The 18,214-nt window shown below is 39.0% G+C and overlaps 1 protein-coding gene across 3 annotated transcripts; it reads right to left on the reverse strand.

Moving 5' to 3' along the window:
* Positions 1-1,100: 1,100 nt before the first annotated feature.
* Positions 1,101-16,865, reverse strand: Wbp11 (WW domain binding protein 11). Of its 3 annotated transcripts, none has more exons than XM_005379004.2 (12): positions 16,496-16,865; positions 14,309-14,418; positions 13,752-13,783; positions 12,904-12,997; positions 10,090-10,286; positions 8,619-8,752; positions 7,971-8,170; positions 7,087-7,278; positions 5,308-5,409; positions 4,607-4,900; positions 3,271-3,453; positions 1,671-2,104 (listed from the first exon to the last, which is right to left on the reverse strand). In XM_005379004.2, exons 2-12 carry the CDS (start codon positions 14,370-14,372, stop codon positions 1,671-1,673), a joined length of 1,926 nt encoding a protein of 641 aa, XP_005379061.1. In that variant the 5' UTR covers positions 14,373-14,418; positions 16,496-16,865. The 3 variants fall into 3 exon arrangements, with proteins under 3 accessions (XP_013367099.1, XP_005379061.1, XP_005379062.1); XM_005379005.2 differs by lacking the exon at positions 16,496-16,865 and adding an exon at positions 16,137-16,219; XM_013511645.1 differs by lacking the exon at positions 16,496-16,865 and having other exon boundaries at positions 1,101-2,104; positions 14,309-14,372.
* Positions 16,866-18,214: the final 1,349 nt, after the last annotated feature.

Raw genomic sequence — 18,214 nt, forward strand, 5'->3', positions numbered from 1 at the left:
CTACTGTGCTATATTAATTACAGTAAAAAACAAAACAAAAACCAAAATAATCAAAACCAATGGCATACACAAAACATGAAATGGTCTACTTAGCACTTTGACAGGATTTGCTTTAATCTAAAAGAACAACATCCAAGCAAAGGCAGACAGACACAAGATCTCAAAATAAAAACCTGAAAGTCCATCAGAGAAATTTACTGCAAGAGTAACACCTGTCAGGCCGCGAGTGCTAGCACACGCCTGTAATCCCAGCACTCGCCTGTAATCCCAGCACTTGGAAGGCTGAGGCAGGAGGATTGTTGCAAGTTTGAGACCAGCCTGGGCTACAAAGTGAGCTCAAGTCCAGCCTGAACTGCATAGCGAGACCCTGTCTCAAGAGACCAAAAAAAAAAAAAAAAAATTTAACACCCATCTTTCATTTTTAATCAACCTCTTACCTTTTAGGGTTTTTGATGTTATGGCATTGATACGAAAGGTAGTTAAGGTACAGTGCAAAGGAATGTCTGCCTAGTTTAAACCTGCTTAGGTCAGTATTTGTTTCTAAAATACACACTCGAGCACTAAAAATTCACAAGGCCCTATTTAAGTTTTACCACATTCAAGCAAAGTGTAACATGGTTGAAATACTTGTGAATACCAATTCCCAAGTTTACTAGGTAAAGTTACTACAGAACTCTGAAATTGTATTAATGCTGCATGTGTTTCTAATGAGTATTTTAATATAAAAGTACATAAAAACCCCAATAAAAAAAGAAAGTAATCTTTTCTGATTCCGTAGCCTAGGAATGGTTTAAAAGGGCCTCTTTCATTCACCAAGTATCAGTTCAAAGCTCTGCAGCAAGTAAGTAATCTTTGTGGATAGGACTTTATGCAATAAAAAGCTGAGTCAAACTATCTGTTAACACCTCTCAATTTCCCTAAAGCCAGTACAATAATCTCAAAGGTAAGTATTTTGTTTAGTTCTTTATGCCTTAAAATCTGTTTTATCATGTTTTCAGCAAAATCTTCACTCTGTAGCAGAAGCCATAGTTCCTTAAAAATCTGTCTTAAATACTTGCTTCTTTTCTGCCCACAAAACAGGGTACCATTAACACAGACAGTCTTGGTGTAGAACATTTATTATTTTTTCCATGAAACACAGTTTAGGTCAGTGGGAAATAATTTTAATCAGAATTGTACATTTTCTCCTCACATATCTTACTTTGAATTAGGAAATGACATTGCAATCCATTTCACTACAAGTAAAATATTACAAAATATTTACATGAAAATATTAAAAATAACTCAAACACAAGAAGATGAAACAAAATTTTTTGTTTGGGAAATCTCTATTCCAGGGCCCACAGCACACAAGAAGAGAGTCAAAACAAATAAGATGAGCCTGGTCACAAATTTCCAAAAAACTGGAGAAGGGAAAGAAATGGGATGAAAACAGTGGTGGGAAGAGAATGGATGTCAGCAGCACTGTTTCAATAGCCAATCTTCTGGATGAAATACCCTCTCTCAGGTGCAGGAAATTCCACACAAGCCTAAGCTCTAGCATATTCCTGGAACTGAAATTAGAAAATACCCTGACAGCGGAAGTAGCTCTTTCACCTAAGTTTCAATATGAGTGTCTTGCTCCATGAACTGCCGCTGTGAACAGAAGCCTGTTTCGGCATCAACAGCTGTCACAGCAGCCCTTCCATCTCTTTCATGAAAGCTTCATAAACATCATCCTTAGTCTGTACTGAGACAGGAACAGAAGGACCAGATTTGGGGGCTGCTTTGGCAAGAGGCACAGCAGAATCATCCTCTGGCTTTCTTTGGGGAACAGCAGTGGCCCCTTTATTCTCCCGACGTACCCTCAGCGCAGTGGGCACAAATCGAGTAATCTCTGCCTTGGGATTAGTGATCTGTGGCTTGGCACTGATGGTTGCCGTGGCTTTCTTCTCAATGGTGGCTGCACTCGTGTCATCCGCCTTCGGTCGCTGAATCAGGTTGGGTGGGGCACTCAACACCCCTGGGTTCGGCAAGGGAGCTGGTGGGAAAAGCCCAGGCGGGGCAGGTCCAAGTGGAGGCACCAGAGGTGGGCGCATCATGCCAGGGCGGGGTGGAGGGATGCCTATATGAAGAGGACAAGAGCCAAGGTGAATCCAGAACTAACACGGTTTAACTCCTATTAAACTACTGTTAAACTACTAGTAAACTACCATGTTTAAATGCAGGTTAATAAATTTTAACATATGGTACATTTTACAGAAAAAAGCCAAACTCAAATCATACTATTTAAAACTCAGGAATAAATTTTGATAGTAAAGGAATACAATATTCACCTCCATTCTGTATCCCTATACTATATAAAGCAAACTTACCAACAGGTTTCAAATACTACTTTAAATTCATCTCAGGATACCACTCTCCCTGTAGAGTGCAGACACCATTAAAGTAAGGGTCAGGGGTTCACCCTCATCCCTAACTTACTTATTTCCACACGATACCAGTGCAAAAACGGTTAACTCAATGGGCAAGAAATACATGTTTAACCCTGGTCATTAAATGGGCGTGATATGACAAAGTATAATCACAACATCTGACTACTGAAAAACAATTCATGTACTATTAATGGTTTAGACATACAATCATCATATTTCAGGAGCTGCAGATTTTAATGTTCTTTGAATATAAAGCACTACATATTTCATTAAATCTTTGGTGCTGCTGGTTAGAGAGACTTGTAATTATTCTGTGCATCCTAAGAAAAGTTGAGGTACTAAACTTTCTGTGACTTTTTTCCCCGGTGGCACTGGGGACTGAGCCCAAGGACCTTCCCACTGACTACATTCCTACCTCTTCAAAATTTTTTAATTTAAGATAGAATCTCACTACGTCACTCAGCTGGGCACAAACTTGGACCCCCTGCCTCAGCCTTCAAGTGGGCTGGCATTATAGGTGTGTACCTAGGACCAGCAGTGATTTTAAACTTTTAAAAAAATTCATCCAGATGCACAAAATAGCTTCATATTCACACCTGTACTTCTAAAAGCAAAATAATTCAAATATAAAAATCAATCCAATGTTGTCAATGGCCGTGAAGCCCCACAACCGACAGGCAGAAACAAATAAAAATATCTACGTCAGGAACTCTGCATCAGTCCAGGCCAACAGCAATTAAATATCATTACTGATCATTAAGACTCCTCTGATTTCAAAATATCAAGATGTGACAATGCTGAGAGCACATGGAAGCACAGTAGACTAGGTTTTCAATGTAGAAACCCAAAGCTTCACCTGGAGGTGCTGGGGGAGGTAGCCTGGGTGGGGGGCCCCGAGGAGGGGGGCCAGGAGGCAGCCCTGGAGGAGGGCCTGGGGGAGGGCCCGGGGGTCGGCCTGGTGGCGGTCCTGGAGGCAAAAGCCGTGGCAAAGGCCCTCGGAGTCCTGGCATTCCAGGTGGTCTCAGGAATGGAGGAGCGCCTGAGAAGAGAAAAAGGATAAATACATGTCAAACAAATGCACATGAAGTTGGTATAAATTGTATAAGTGGTTTGACTGAAAAGTTCAACTCAAAATTAGGTAATGTCATTAACTCACTGAAATATGTGGAAATAGAATTCACTCAACAAATAGCAAAGCACCAGTAAAAGAGTATTGGATTGTCACGGATTATTTCTTCTTATTTCCCAGGGCTTACAAAAAAAATCATACTCAATCACAGCTTTGCTGGGCTGGAAATATGCAAAGATGAGAAAAATTCCTAAATAGATTAAGAATAAGCTGCAAACGGAACGTAAGTCAGGTTGCTTTAAAAAATCCCTAAATCTCATTAAGATATAGTCAAAGATCAGTGAGAATGACATACAATAGCTAATTCTGCTTTGCACCAATCAAAAAAGGGTTACTTCAATTGAAGCCGATTTGATTGGCTCTAGGAAGAAGGACTAAAATTATAAACAGCCAAGAAATTCTCTTGGTTGTGTCACATTATAAATAAGATCTTTCTACTTTTAAATTGAATATTTGATACACAGAATGATTACTTTTGTCTTTATTAAGAGAACTGTAATTTAAAAAACCACCAGGATTATCTTGACATTCAGTTCTTAAACTAAGAACATCACGAGATAATGCTAACTGTGCCCTAGTCTCACCTGCTATCAATTTAGAACTGGGTCAACTTATCATATTAAAAGGTAATACTAGACGGGTATGGGGGCAGACCCTGTAATCCCACCACTCAGGAGGCTGAGCCAAGAGGATCACAGGCAAGTTCAAGAACAGCCTGGGTTACATAATGAACTCAAGCGCAGCCTGAACAACACAGCAAGACCGTGTCTAAAAAAACAAAAAAAAAACACAAAGTAATGCTAAGGAAAATACAGTTACTTGTTCAAATTTCTGACTGCTACAGCCAGAAATAAGAACCTTGAAAAGGAAGAACTTCAGCCAAAAACAAGGGTCTATCAGAAGAACTCGCCTGTGAACAATACTTAGAAATCAACAAGTTCCGTATTTCTTTTGAGAATTCCATTAGGAGGAAACAAGAAAGCATCACTACTAACAATGTACATTCTCTCGGACGATTTCACTAACGTTTAATATGCATTCACACACCACGTTAAGTGCTTACCTGGAGGTGGTCCAGGAGGAAGGCCTGTGGGTGGTCCGGGAGGCCGTAAAGGTGGGGCGGGTGGTGGTCCAAGAGGAGGTGGTCCTGGCATGGGAGGTGCTTGAATCTGAGAAGGAGGAACAGACTGTGGGGGTGCCTGCTGCTGTGAAGAAGCAGCAGACGTGCCATCAGAGTGAGAATCCTCCTTATGCTGTTTTTGTGATTGCTTTTCTGCTTCAGAATCATCAGAATCGTCATCATCATCATCCTCTGAAAATTCTTCTACTTCTCGTCCCTCCTCAGGGATTTCCTGACCTGGAAGAAAATTTTAAAATGTGTAAATAGAGTTAATACATCCTGGAGAAAAGTGAGGAATGATGACACATCTCATTAAGTGCACCTTAAAAACTAACAGCCAAAGAGTCTTCCTCAGTGAACCATTTAGACGTGGACGAATCAAACAGTATCCTGTGCTACTGCACTTGTGCAGTGCGAGCAAGTGAGCCCAGGCTTCAGAATAAGACAGACCTACACTTAACTGCCCACGCTCAACAACTCAGGGGCAGGTGGAACCTCTCTAATGGTTCCAAACCTTAATTTTTGTAAAACACAAACTTATTACTTCAGGGTTCTGAAGGATCCTGAGCGGAAAATCGTATGCAAGTGCAACCAGGTGGTGATGCAAAAGCCACCAAAAGGTGAGGCACTATTCCTCGCCTTACCTGCCATTCGCAGCATCATGGCTTGAAGAGGAGTCAGCTCCTTCATGTTCTTCTTTTTCTTTCTTGATTTTCCAGGCATATCTGCAAACCGCACACTCAGACCTAAGGGGTCAAGGGAGGGTGGGAGGTGGGAAGACAGGGATCAATAAAATTCAGCTGTTTACTATAGAGCTCAAAAGTATTATATAACTATAACCGCTACTGGACAAAACTGCAGAAATAGCTATATTAAAGACGCAGTAAATACATGCTCCAGTAATTTAAGATACATATATCTTAAGGTTTAAACAATCCTATTTATATACTTGTCAATAAAATTGAATCCTCACATAAAAACCAGTTTTATAGAAAAACATTCACTGTATAAAACATGCAAACAGAAAGGATATAAACACAAAACATATGGAACTGAAATAAAACTTCCTCAAAAGTTACAAATAAATGTATAAGGAAATTCTGCTGTACGTTGTTACAGAAAATTTCTGAAAAAAGGCATAGGAAGAGATGGAAAGCTAGCTACTTCATAAAGCTAGAAAAATCCTAACATCAGTACTAACCTACAGGCCAACTTAAAATATAAACACATGGTGTCTAATAGTATTTTAAAAAAACATGTCATAGGCATGCAGGGTTGCTCCCACATATACAAGATGGTTTAACAAAGACAAGCTAGTAAGTAATTCACTATAATAAAAAACTTACAAAGAAAGAAAAAGCACATCCAACAGATACTTCAAAAAACCCCAAGAAAACAACAATAAAAAAAAAACTTGGAAAAAAAAACTGGAACAGAAAGATACTTTTTAACCTGAGGCAAGCTATCCACTAGACATTATTAAACATCAAGCTTAATGGTACAGTATCAGGAGCATTTTTAGTTGGTAAACACTGCAGGTAGTTATTCCATGCAGGCAGGACTTTAGCTTGTATCCTCAGCCTAGAAAAATGCCTGGCATATAGTAAAAAGTCAATACATATTAGCTGAAAAAAAAGTTATCAAATCAAAGTTGGGACAGACATTTTCAGAGCTTGTATGCTGATGAATATATAAGAAAAAGCAGTTGGTAGAAAAAGAAAAGAAAGGGAAGAGACCATATAGAGAAAAATGCTGTGACTCTGGTTTTATTTTCTTTTACTAGTTCCTACCTAAGAGTCTTCTATACTTTTCTAATATTATTTCTCTGTACCACCATTTAGCTTTTTTGTTTGCAGTCATGATAAAAACTAGCAGAAGACATACCTGTCATCATTGTAACTATTAATATTAGCATTACATGTACTAATGCTACACATGAACATTGTGTATGACAACTCTAGGCTACAAAAACATCCCAAAAGCTCCACCACCAATGTTTGACAGACCCAGCATATACTCTGTATCACTATTACACTGTGTAAAAAATTTTTAACAATAAATACCATACATCATAGATATAGAGTTCATTATTCCACTTACAGATGTACAAAAGTTACAATTATAATCCCGGTTCATGATTAGACACCATCAATATAGAAAATTCACAGAGCAAACAAGGACACTTTAAAAAGCTTATTTAGGAAGAAAAACAAAAGGTTATTCTTTCTTTCCTACAGAATATCTTTACACTGTTAAGCCACATACACTATTTCCACCTTGCATTCACTAAATACTATGTGTTTTAAAAATTTTGAAAATACTGAGACAGAAAGGTGAAAACAACTGTGAGTCCTCCTTTCCAAAGCTCACAATTACTTTCACTCACTGATGAATTAGGGCCTCTGGCTGTGCTCTGCACATACCTGCCTTCTTTTCCTCGGTGTTGTCTCGCTCGTTATCGTCACGGTGCATAAACTCGTCCCCTTCACTTTCTCCATCTGACCTGTCTGTGTCACTGTCATCAGTGCTGTCATCGTGCTTGTCTTGATCCATGTCCTCAGGGTAGCCGTCATCTTCACTGGTGCTGGAAACATCATCGTCATGCCCACGCTGTGCTGGAAAACGGGGAAGCACAAAACAAGTGATAGGATTCAATGCTCTGCTACATGATACCCAGGAATCAGGAAACTATGCTCATTATGTAACCCAGAATATTAACCTGTTTCACTACAAAATCAGTAAATAATTGCAGCTATTCATTCATATAGTTTGGCTATTTTTACTAGTAATAATTCTAAATACTCCTTTTCGTAATGTAAGCTTTAAAAAAACTTCAAATTTGAAAACATTACATTTAGAAACAATAAATGACCACATACAGTGAAATGATAGTCTGATGACAGTAATGCTGAGATAGGTACCCTAATATTAAGGGACTGGTAGCAAGACTGACATCTCTTAAGGAAAGCTTGGTTAATGTAGGCCAGGCATGATGGTGCAGGCCTATGATTCCAGAATTTGGGATACCGAGGCAGGAGCATCATGAGTTCTAGGCCAGTTTGGGCTACACAGCAACTCTAACAGAAAAGACTAACATAAAACAGCGTAATCAATTTTTCTATACATTCCTCAGTATGATTCTTACACTTTGGGAGAGTCTATGATTTATCCATTGGTATCCCCACTAGACATACATAGTATCCTCATTTATTTCCTAAATGCTGACGGTTATGAACATGTTAAATAGAGCCAACATGAAAAACACAGTGAAAAGGTTGTCAGAGTGAAAGAAACAGGCATGCCTTACCAAGATCAGGACTATACAACATGTCTTCATCTCGCCTACGAGGAGGAAGATCAAGAGCAAAGCCCACTTTACGGCCATACATCTGTAAGACTTGGGGAGGAGGTGGACCAGGTGGAGGACCCGGAGGCTTCCTGCCAGGGGGCAAACGTGGAACACCATGTCCAAGAAGAGGAAGAATAGAAACTGCTCGAGTTGGAGGTCTGTAAAAAAAAAAAAAAGTGACACTGATCACATAAGAGTAGTGAAGGACAGGCCAGGTGGGGTGGCGCATGCCTGGAGGCCCAGCATTGCAGAGGCTGAGGTAGGACGACTGCTTTGAGTTCAAGGCCAGCCTAGGCTACAAAATGACTGTATAGTGAAACCCTGTCTCAAAAAAGACAAAAAAAAAAAGAATGAAGATGTGTTCTGTGGATGCACCAACTCCCCACAAGGACTGTAATCATTATGTACTGTAAATAGTAGGAATAAAAAATTTTTTGAAAAAATATAGTACTTATTTCTCCTAAATTTTCAAGAGATTTCTTCACATTTAATCAAATGTCATATTGCTTACATCCACACTGCCTTTTAATTCTCACTGTACTGATTTTGGCACTGATATTCAAGGGGCTTTTAATAAATGCTCTGGTTATGATATTGCTTCCTTACCCATAGGCTGAGGTCTTCTTAAGGATGGAGGGTGGCTGGGCTCCAGGAAGTGGAATGTCCTGGATTAAGATGTTGGAAGGAGCGTGCGGCATATCTGGCAGAGGAATACTCTCTACTTCTACATGCTGAGCATTCTGAAACAGAGAGAAACTTTGATAGCACGATAAAAAAAATCTGCAAGTGCAACACAAAAAATTTCATGTCAGCTATTTCACAATCTGAATTTGCTTTCCAGCTAACAAACATCATGAAAAAACAAGAACTGAAAGAAACTCTGGTGTGGTGGTGCACGCCTGTAATCCCAGCACTCGGGAGGCTGAGGCAGGTGGATTGTTGCAAGTTCAAGGGTAGCCTGGGCTACAAAGTGAGCTTAAGGCCAGCCTGAACTGCACAGCGAGACCCTGTCTCAAAAAGACAACAAAAAGAAAGGAATCAAAGAAATCTTCATCTCTTTCAAAGAACCGAAGTCTAGCTTTTTTGTTTTTGATCCTTTTATAGATAGAACTCTACACCTGATTCCTTTTGGATATGATTATCTGAAGTAGCTGTTTAGAGACGGCTTTTTTTTTGAGACAGGGTCTTGTTTGTAGGAAGAGATGGGAGACTAGCTACTTCATGAGGCTAGAAAATCCTAATATCAATACTAACCTACAGGCCAATTTAAAATATAAATAATTGAATCCAATAGTATTTTTAAAAATTATGTCAGAAGCACACAGGTTTGCTCCTGCATATACAAGATGATTTCACAAAGAAAAGCTAGCAAAGTAATTCACTATAATAAACAAAAAGAAAAAAAACACACATCCAACAGGTGCTTTAAAAATATGATTAAAAAAAACAGAAAACAACAAAAAACTCTTGGCAAACTGGAACAGAAAGACACTTTTTAATCTGACAAAGGCTGTCCACTACAGATTATTAAACATCATGCTTAATGGTACAGTATCAGGAGCATTTTTAGCTGCTAAACACTGAAGGAAGGTAATTATTCTATGTAGGCAAGACTTTAGTTTGTTTAGCCTGTATCCTTAGGGCCTAGAAAAATGCCTCACACATAACAAAGTCAATAAACATTAGTTGTAAGAAAGAATATTAAATCAAAGTTGAGACAGACATTTTCAGAGTATGTGTGCTGATCAGTACATATTAGAAAAAACAGCAGAAAAAGGAAAAATAAAAGGATCAGTTTTTGTTTGCGGAATAGCATTCCACTGTAGAAATACCCTATAATTTGATTATCCATTACCCTGTTAATAGATACCTGGACTACTTTCAGATTTTAGTTATTACTCTTTTGGTAGACAGATTAATTTTTCTTATGTAAGAATTGCTGGCTCGCATGGTAAGAACGTTGTCTGAGAAAAAGCTAACATGATGAACAGGTTTAAAATGATGAATTTTCTCATTAACTTTTAAAAGCAAATCTTGAGCAAAATGTTTTATCTTTTTTCACAAAAAACTTGATTACCTTGACAGCATCAAAATACTGGCTAAGTTGAGCCCTTTTCTGTTCATATTCTACTTCTAGCTTTCGCAATTCTTTGTAAATATCTGGATTCTCTTTTTCATAAAGTCGTAGGATACGTTCAAAGGTTTCACGAAGCTTTTTACGCTTATCTTTCAGTACTTTCTCATTTAACTGTGGTTGTTGCACTGGGTTAAATTCTGGGAAAAAAACAGAATACAGAATTATAAACAAAAGTTTACTTCATTTAGATATTTAGAGACTATATAACTTAATAAAAACCTCTTAGATAAACACTGGTCTGTCATTTAATTCTTCAATCTTAGGCACTGTAGTTAAATGCTCTAGTCTCAGCTTCCTCACCTGAAAAATGAGGACACCAATTACTTTGTAATGAAACTCTGATGATAAAAGGGGATTACAAATAAAATAAGCATTGTTTGACTTATTACTTCTACTATTTTTATGACGGACCTATGCTCCTTACCTACTACCATATAACCCCTTAACTGATGATGTCTCAACATGGGCTTTCATTTCAGTTCCTCTGCCCCAAGAAGGATCAGTGCAAGACACCCCAGTTCTACCTGGCCAATCATATGCCCTCATTCTCCTTTTTAGTATTGACATAAAGAGATTGACTGGCATATGATCCCAATTGGGAGCAGATCTTTCTCCTGCACACGGTAAGCAGGGATAAAGCAAACCTAGTGCTGTCTATGGCTTTGTCTCCCAAACACTAATTCTGTAGATATCCCACTTTTCATCCCAAGGATTTCATTAGCATTGTGCTGAATGAAGCAAATAAAGCAGATTAGATAGACGGACCATCTTGACCATGACATGTGGGGTTTCAAAGGTCAGCTTCAAGAGTGACTTTCTCAATTACAGCAGCCAATGTCTTTTTTTTTTTTTTTTCTGGTACAGGAATTGAACTCAAAACGTCGCACTTGCCAGGCAGGTGCTGTGCTGCTGAGCTAAATCCCCAGCCCCTAATAGCCAATGTCTTACTTGTTGCCTTCTCCTTTTTCTTAAAGGGTAACAAGTTAAATTATCTTCTTCCCTAAATCATACTGACTGTGAACCTTAGTGATTTATTCAAATCTAGAAGATATGTTCTTACACTATTCCTAATGTGATTACTTAAAAGTGTTGAATGTGTGAGTTTTAATCCCAGCTTTGCCACTGCGTAGCAGTATGACTTTGAAAAAGGTATGTAAAAACTGCTGTGTCAGTTTCCTCTCCTATAAAATATTGTATCTATCTACCTACCCAAAAAAATCAGAGGATCAGATAATATGCATAACAACTCAAAGCAACCTCAGCTATTATTACCTCCTTTTAAAACAACAAAGAACAATTTTGGCATGGGATACTTTGGCCCCATAGGGAAAATTATTACTTTTTGTGATATTTAAGCCAGATACAACAAGTGAAATCCATCACTGTACAGCTAACCTGGAAAGGATGTGGGTCTTGGTGCAGAGCTCTTGACCAAACTACTTCATGGATTCTCAAAAGTTCTTTTGGTAACTTTGTAATACCATAGCCCCACATGACTGAGTGTTTTGAACCCCAGTTAATGCATCACTGAGGAATTCCACTGTATCTTTTTTACCTAATACTCTTTTTGGACAAACCATTGAATCTGTTGGGTATCTGTCAACAAAACTTATACATCAAGATCACTCTAAAACACAACTGGAAAACAGGTGAGATACAGGAGGAAGAACATGGACTTGACAGCCAATAAAGCACATGGGCTTTAACTAGACTCTTTTTTTGCAGCTTGAAAACTTCCATTTTGGAGTAAAAAGGAACTGGGCTCAGTCCCCAGGACTGTAAGATAAATAAATAAGAAAATTTCTACTTTAAAGGACAAATAAAAAAACTGTATGTTCTAATAGCAAAAAAAGGGGATCTGTGAGTAAACATGTTTTCCTTTTCGTACCAGGAATTGAGCTCAGTACCTAGCACTTGCCAGGCAGGTGCTGTGCTACTGAACTATACATAGCCTCAGCCCAACATTTCCAGTAACTGTTAATGACTCGCAAACAACAGATGACGGTCCCCCACTTAGGATGGCTCCACTTCAGAACTTTTCCTGTCTTACCCAGATGAGATCTGCTCAAGTATACACACAACTGTTCTGTTCCTTACTTTCAGTACAGTATTCAACAAACTACATGCGATATACAATACTGTTATCAAATAGACTTTGAATTTAATGATTTTGCCTAACTGAAGGTTGACCTAAGTGTCCTGTGTGCATTTAAGGGAGACCAAGCGAAGCAATAATGTTCACTAGGTTTGATACATTAACAGTGTTGACGTATGTTATTTTCTATTTATCAGTGATTTAATGGAATGTTACTCCATCATAAATCAAGGAACACCGATGTGATGATTTATGTTCTTACCAAATGGTCAGATATCTTGCATTTTCTCATTGTAAAAATAAAAAATTGCCTTATATTCACTTAAGATGTATATGGTAGATGCCAACATTAGAACATTAATAATTTCATAAATCAAACTTGTATTCTCTCAAAAAAAGTGAACTGGCCAGACTGGACTTTTAATCTCACAACAGTCACCTCTAGCTACCTTTTCTCTTACTCTAGCATATGGAATCTCCACTTTATAAAAAGCCCCCATCTCTCTGTCTTCCTGACACTAAAATTAACTAGTTGCTAAATGTCATCATACTGTCCTATTTTTCTTAGGCCTATGCTGTTTCACTCATCACATCCTTGTCTCTGTGCATATCAGATCACTATAGCTGCTATAAAATTTAGCCTTTTAACGAGCTTTTACCCATTTCATCCAATTTCTCCATGTCCCGGATAATCTGTTTGGGATCTTTCATCTTTAAAACTGCAGCTCGAACCATCATGCGCTGTTTTTTGTTCTAAGCAAAATGAAAGAAGAGCAGAGTTAAGAAGCTGGATGTCCAGGAGTTATTTCAATATGCTTCAAGAACTGACGTAAACCAAATTTAGGAATTTCCCTTTGGTTTCAGATCACTTGTTTCAACCACCAAAAACAGAGGTATGACATTTTTTGCTCTCAAAAATAACTTTAGTCAAAAAAGATGTCCTTTCTTGGGTAAGTATTCCTTTTAAAGTTACAGTTAAAAAAATTCTATACTGAATGGAATAGAGAAAAGTCTTACAAAATATGATGCAAAATATCAATAAAACAAGAACAATCATTGAAAACGATTAAAAATCTGGGCTCCCTCAATGTGTTAATGCATTATACTAAATGGTTATTCCTTCCTTATTCAAATACCTTGCTACAAACTAATCTGGAAGATAGAATAGAAAGCTATCCAGCATTGATTTCCATTTACTAATTCAGCAGTTTTTGACAAGTTCTGTTTCAATAAGCAGCAAAAAATAATTATTTTCAAAGTTTTGTTTTTACTCATTGGGAAACATAAACAATGTCATAACCCATTAGAACCTACGTGGAAAATTATTTCAGTTCATTTCTTAAATATAGTAAACTTTGACTTAGTAAATTCTATGTCTTTTATTAAGAGGCATAAATCATCTATTTTGGCAAATAACTGAAAATATTATTTTGAAATACATTAATTCCAAACTATAAGATATGCCAAGTAACACTTAAAGCTATATAGGGTTCTTCTGATATCATACCTTCTTCAATTCTCTCTTCCGGGCTTCCTTTCCTGAAAGAGAAAGAAGGACAGATGATGTAACTTTCAACTCTTTAACATTTGTGTTTTTTCCCTTTAATACAGATAATTCTTCATAGTGCAGGGCCATCCTATGCACTGTAGGATATTTAGTAGCATCCTTTGGTTCTACCCACTAGAAATGGTATCCCTCTAATCACAACCAAAAATGTCAAGGCATTTTTAAGTTCTTAGAGAGTAATTATAAATCTTAAGGAAAAAATACTATAAAATACTACAGCTTGCAAAATAATGAGTATGTTCAAAATTCCAAATATAAAAACAAGCTTTAAGGCAATTCTACTTTGCAAATCACTTAAATCTCAAAAATGAAATATGGGTATTAATTTATTTATATGTTTAAAGTTTTAATCTTGTGCCACAACAACTCCAGGTAACTTTATACAATTTATTCCTTCTATGACTGCTGATAATGCAATTAAGCCATAATGAAAAGTCCCTAATATTTGCAATTTTTAACACTCCTCTATTCATCATTCCATACTAATGGACACTTACGAGCTTGGTCAGTAGGGTTCATAAATTTTCCACTCTTGGTTGATGACGTTGATCTCCGCCCCATATTGACAATCTATAGTGATTCACTTATTCTTAAAAAAAAAAACAACCTGCAAAACCAAAGAAATAGCTTATTTTTTTTATTTTTATTAGAGTTTCTATCAATCTCTGGAAAGAAACATTCCTTTATTAATTTTGTGAGGTCTTGTTCTTTCCTTAGGTATTGCCCTTGGTATCCAAGAAAAATGACCTCAACTTTCTTGACCACAAAGAAAATTCTATTATTCTTTAGAAAGGTTGAATCAGAAGGTGACTTTACTATTCATTAATTTAACATTTTCCTCATGAATCACAGCATTGTCTATTGAAAAAAAAATCTAGAAAATGTTTTAACAATATGACATAAACCATGACTATGAAAAGTCCTTAGTCTTTTTTCTATAGCCTCCTTTTATTTACACGTGGGGGAAAGAAGAAAAAAAGACAATGGAAAAATGGATTTGGGATCGAAGACAAATGTCCTTCCCTTGCCTCTCTTGGCATGTATGCTATACATTTCCAACACCTTTGACAGAAAAAACTCACTAATTCAAGAATATTTAATTCAAATTTAGTTTTAATTCAGATATAATTTTTGACTCTCAAGGGCTTAAAGTATAACTGAAAATGCCAATATTCAAAATTAGTATATTAAGAGAATGCCCTCAAAACCTCAATATTAAGAGAACTGTTTTTCTTACTAATTAGTATCTACTTGATTCCTGATTTGTGGGGGGGTTTTTGGGTTTTTGTTTTGTTTTGTTTTCTTGAGACAAGGGCTCCATTCTGTAGTACAGGCTGGGCTTGAACTCACTATACAGCCCAGGCTGGCCTCAACTTACAGCGATCTTCCTGCCTCAGCCTCCCAAGTCTGGGAATACAGACATGCTTGGGCCACCATATCCAGCTTGTGATTTGTATTTTTTAAGGCAACTGAACATGGTAACTGTGTTTGATAAAAAATATTTTTAAAAGTAAGAACTTTTACTAACATTTCTTTCTCTTTTACTCCAGGGGAGCTAAGTCTAATTTTTTTTTTTGAAACAGTCCAATAATAAAAGAGATAAATGTGTTTCCTTTTAAAAGTGGACACGTAGAGGATAAGAAAGGGAAAAATAGATCATAAGGTGAATTTTTTGGTAGACCATACAATGATACCTTCCCTCTGTCCTTTCTTTTATAGAGATTTTTGCCAGACAAGTTTATTACAGTTAATGCTTTTGTTGGGCAGGGGTGGCGGGTGGTAAGACACCGAACCCAGGGCCTTCACACTGTGCTGCATCGCTATAAGGACAGATCTCTTTATTTTGAGACAGGACGTCACTATGGCACTAAACCGCCCAGGCTGGGCTCACTCTTTTTATCCTCCTGCCTCAGATTCCCAGAAAGCTGGGATTATACGCCACAATTAGGTCAGTTAATGCTTCTTTCATCAAGCATTCAAATGTCCTGATTTCTGCTAGATATTTTAGAGCTGTTCCAGCAGGAATTTATCGTCATCAAGTAGATCTTTTTCGGAAAAACTCGGGTCCGGAAAAGAAAAACGTAGCGAATAGCGAGAACCTGCAAAATATTACCAACATAAGCTCGTGTATCTTTCACTGCCTCTATACTCTGTGCTCTCCTTTCTCAAGCATTCTCATATTCTGATCCTCTTCTCCCACAACAGAACAGACAAAAAGAGAATTTTTACACAAGACCCCATCGCGAAGACCTGAGTCTATGAAAACTACTTTTCTGTCTAAAAGCAGAGGCGATCGTGAAATCAAGCCAAAAATTCGCGAGGTACCCTAAACTGCCAGAAGTTTCAACGACACGGGGTCCAGGTCCACCGAAGGGGTCAAGAGCAGCAGCAACCGCCGAAACCATGGCGACGGTTGATGCTGACTGGGGATGTGCGACGTCAGACCTGCGGCAGCGGTCAGCGTGCACGGGAGGCGGTGCTAACCGACGGGCGAACTCAAGTCACCTACCGCCGGACACTGCGCCACGCCAGGCCCAGGAATCCTCCAGTGGGCGACTCGGAAGACCCCCAACCCGGGAGAGGGACAGCGGGAAAAAGGGCCCTGATGTCCTCGGGGTAAACGCACGGGCCCCAGAAAAGGATGGGAGATGACGCCACGGAGTAAAGCAATTCCATCTACTCACACTTCTCCTGGGCTCCCAGAACTGCTAGGGGCGGGAAGGGGACGATTCCTGGCCTCCTTTAGTACACAGGAGCCTTCACCTCTCCTCGGTCAAGCACACAGTCTCCGCCATCTTGAAACCTCGCGCCCCTCCGCCCTCCCTGCGTCATTTCCTGTCCCTGGAGCCTAAAATCTCTTAGCGCCGCTCGGTCCTGGAACCATAGAGAATACCCAGGAACTCTACGACGAGAGTCGCTTCCGCTCTAAGACAATATCCAATTGGTTGATTTTCGCCAAGAGCCCGCCTCCTTACGGACGCACGTCAATTGACACTAGTCTAGTCTAATAGAAATAAAAAGGAATCCGTTATGCGATTGGCTGGTTACCGTGCCTCTTAGTCCGGAGCATTCTGACCTAATTTCCGGAAAGAGCTTGCTTTGAGCCTCCCAAAGCGGTTCGTTTGAAAATAGGGAGGAATTTGCATTTTGTCACCTTGTGTTGTGTTAATCGTTGGATTTTTACTTTTTCTATGGTGGAAGCGGATGAAAAATGTTTCCTTCTCTGTTTGAAAATGAATTCTCGAATAATATTTGTCACCGTGTTTTTTTTTTTTTGTCTTTTTGAGACAGGGTCTCACTATGCAGTTCAGACTGCACCTTGAGCTCACTTTGTAGCCCAGACTGGTCTCGAACTCGCAACAATCCTTCTGCCTCAGCGTCCCGAGTGCTGGGATTATAGCCCTGCGCCACCACGACCGGCCGACACCGTGTTTAATGTGCTTTGCAAGCATCTGATAATCCCACGTGGGTGCCTGGTGGGTCTGGAAATTCAGTAGTAACTTAAAAACACAGAGCATTTGGAGACCTGAAGAAATAAACCAGTGTCGTCTTAAACCCCCTAGATTGCTCACATACAGGGTTAGATTTTTTTGAACAGGGAACGTAGGGGATATATTCGCAGTTTTTCTTTTTTCTTTCTTTCTTTTTTTTTCCTTTTTGAGACAGGGTTTTGCAATGCAGTTCAGGCTGGCCTTGAACTCACTTTGTGGCCTAGGCTGGCCTAGAGCTCTCAGTGATCCTCCTGCCTCAGCCTCCCGAGTGCTGGGATTACAGGCGTCGGCCACCATGCCCAGCACGCAGTTAGTTTCAAGTTTAGGTGTGGTGAGGTTGATAAATAGTAGCTCTCTTACTGGACTTGTTACTAGCCAAAGATCTTTTATGTCTCTGTGCATACAGGATTAGTCACATACTTCTAATGTTTGGCCTTTCTATACTCTCCTTGAGACTCCCATCTTTTCTTCTTAAAGGTAAGTATTTTTTTTTAAAAATTCTGCTTTTAAAAGGCATGCTTGGTTTATGTTAATCTAAGCATCTCTCCTAGAAAAAAAGAAAAGGTGAATTCTTACTATAAATTGAGGTAGAGGCCTCTCGGGTCGAGGGACCTGGGCCCGTGGCAAGCGGCGGCACCATGAAGAGACACCGGAGACCAGGCTGATGGCGCAGATCTACTTTATTGTGGAAGTACCAGGCATTTCATAGAGCGGGATAAGGGCGTAGGAAAAGGGGGCATAGCAAAAGGGGGCATAGCAAAAGGGGGCGTAGCAAAAGAGGGCGTAGCAAACGGGGGCGTGATTATCGAGGGGAGGCACCGAGGGAGGGGCAGAGCGGGACAGCCTGGGCGGGCGACTCACTCGGTCTGCCGAGGACATGACAAATCTAAGTCTGCTCAGACTCGCTCCTCT

The sequence above is a fragment of the Chinchilla lanigera genome, unplaced genomic scaffold, assembly GCF_000276665.1.
Source record: "Chinchilla lanigera isolate Chin_1 unplaced genomic scaffold, ChiLan1.0 scaffold00012, whole genome shotgun sequence".
In the NCBI taxonomy this organism is placed as follows: domain Eukaryota; kingdom Metazoa; phylum Chordata; class Mammalia; order Rodentia; family Chinchillidae; genus Chinchilla; species Chinchilla lanigera.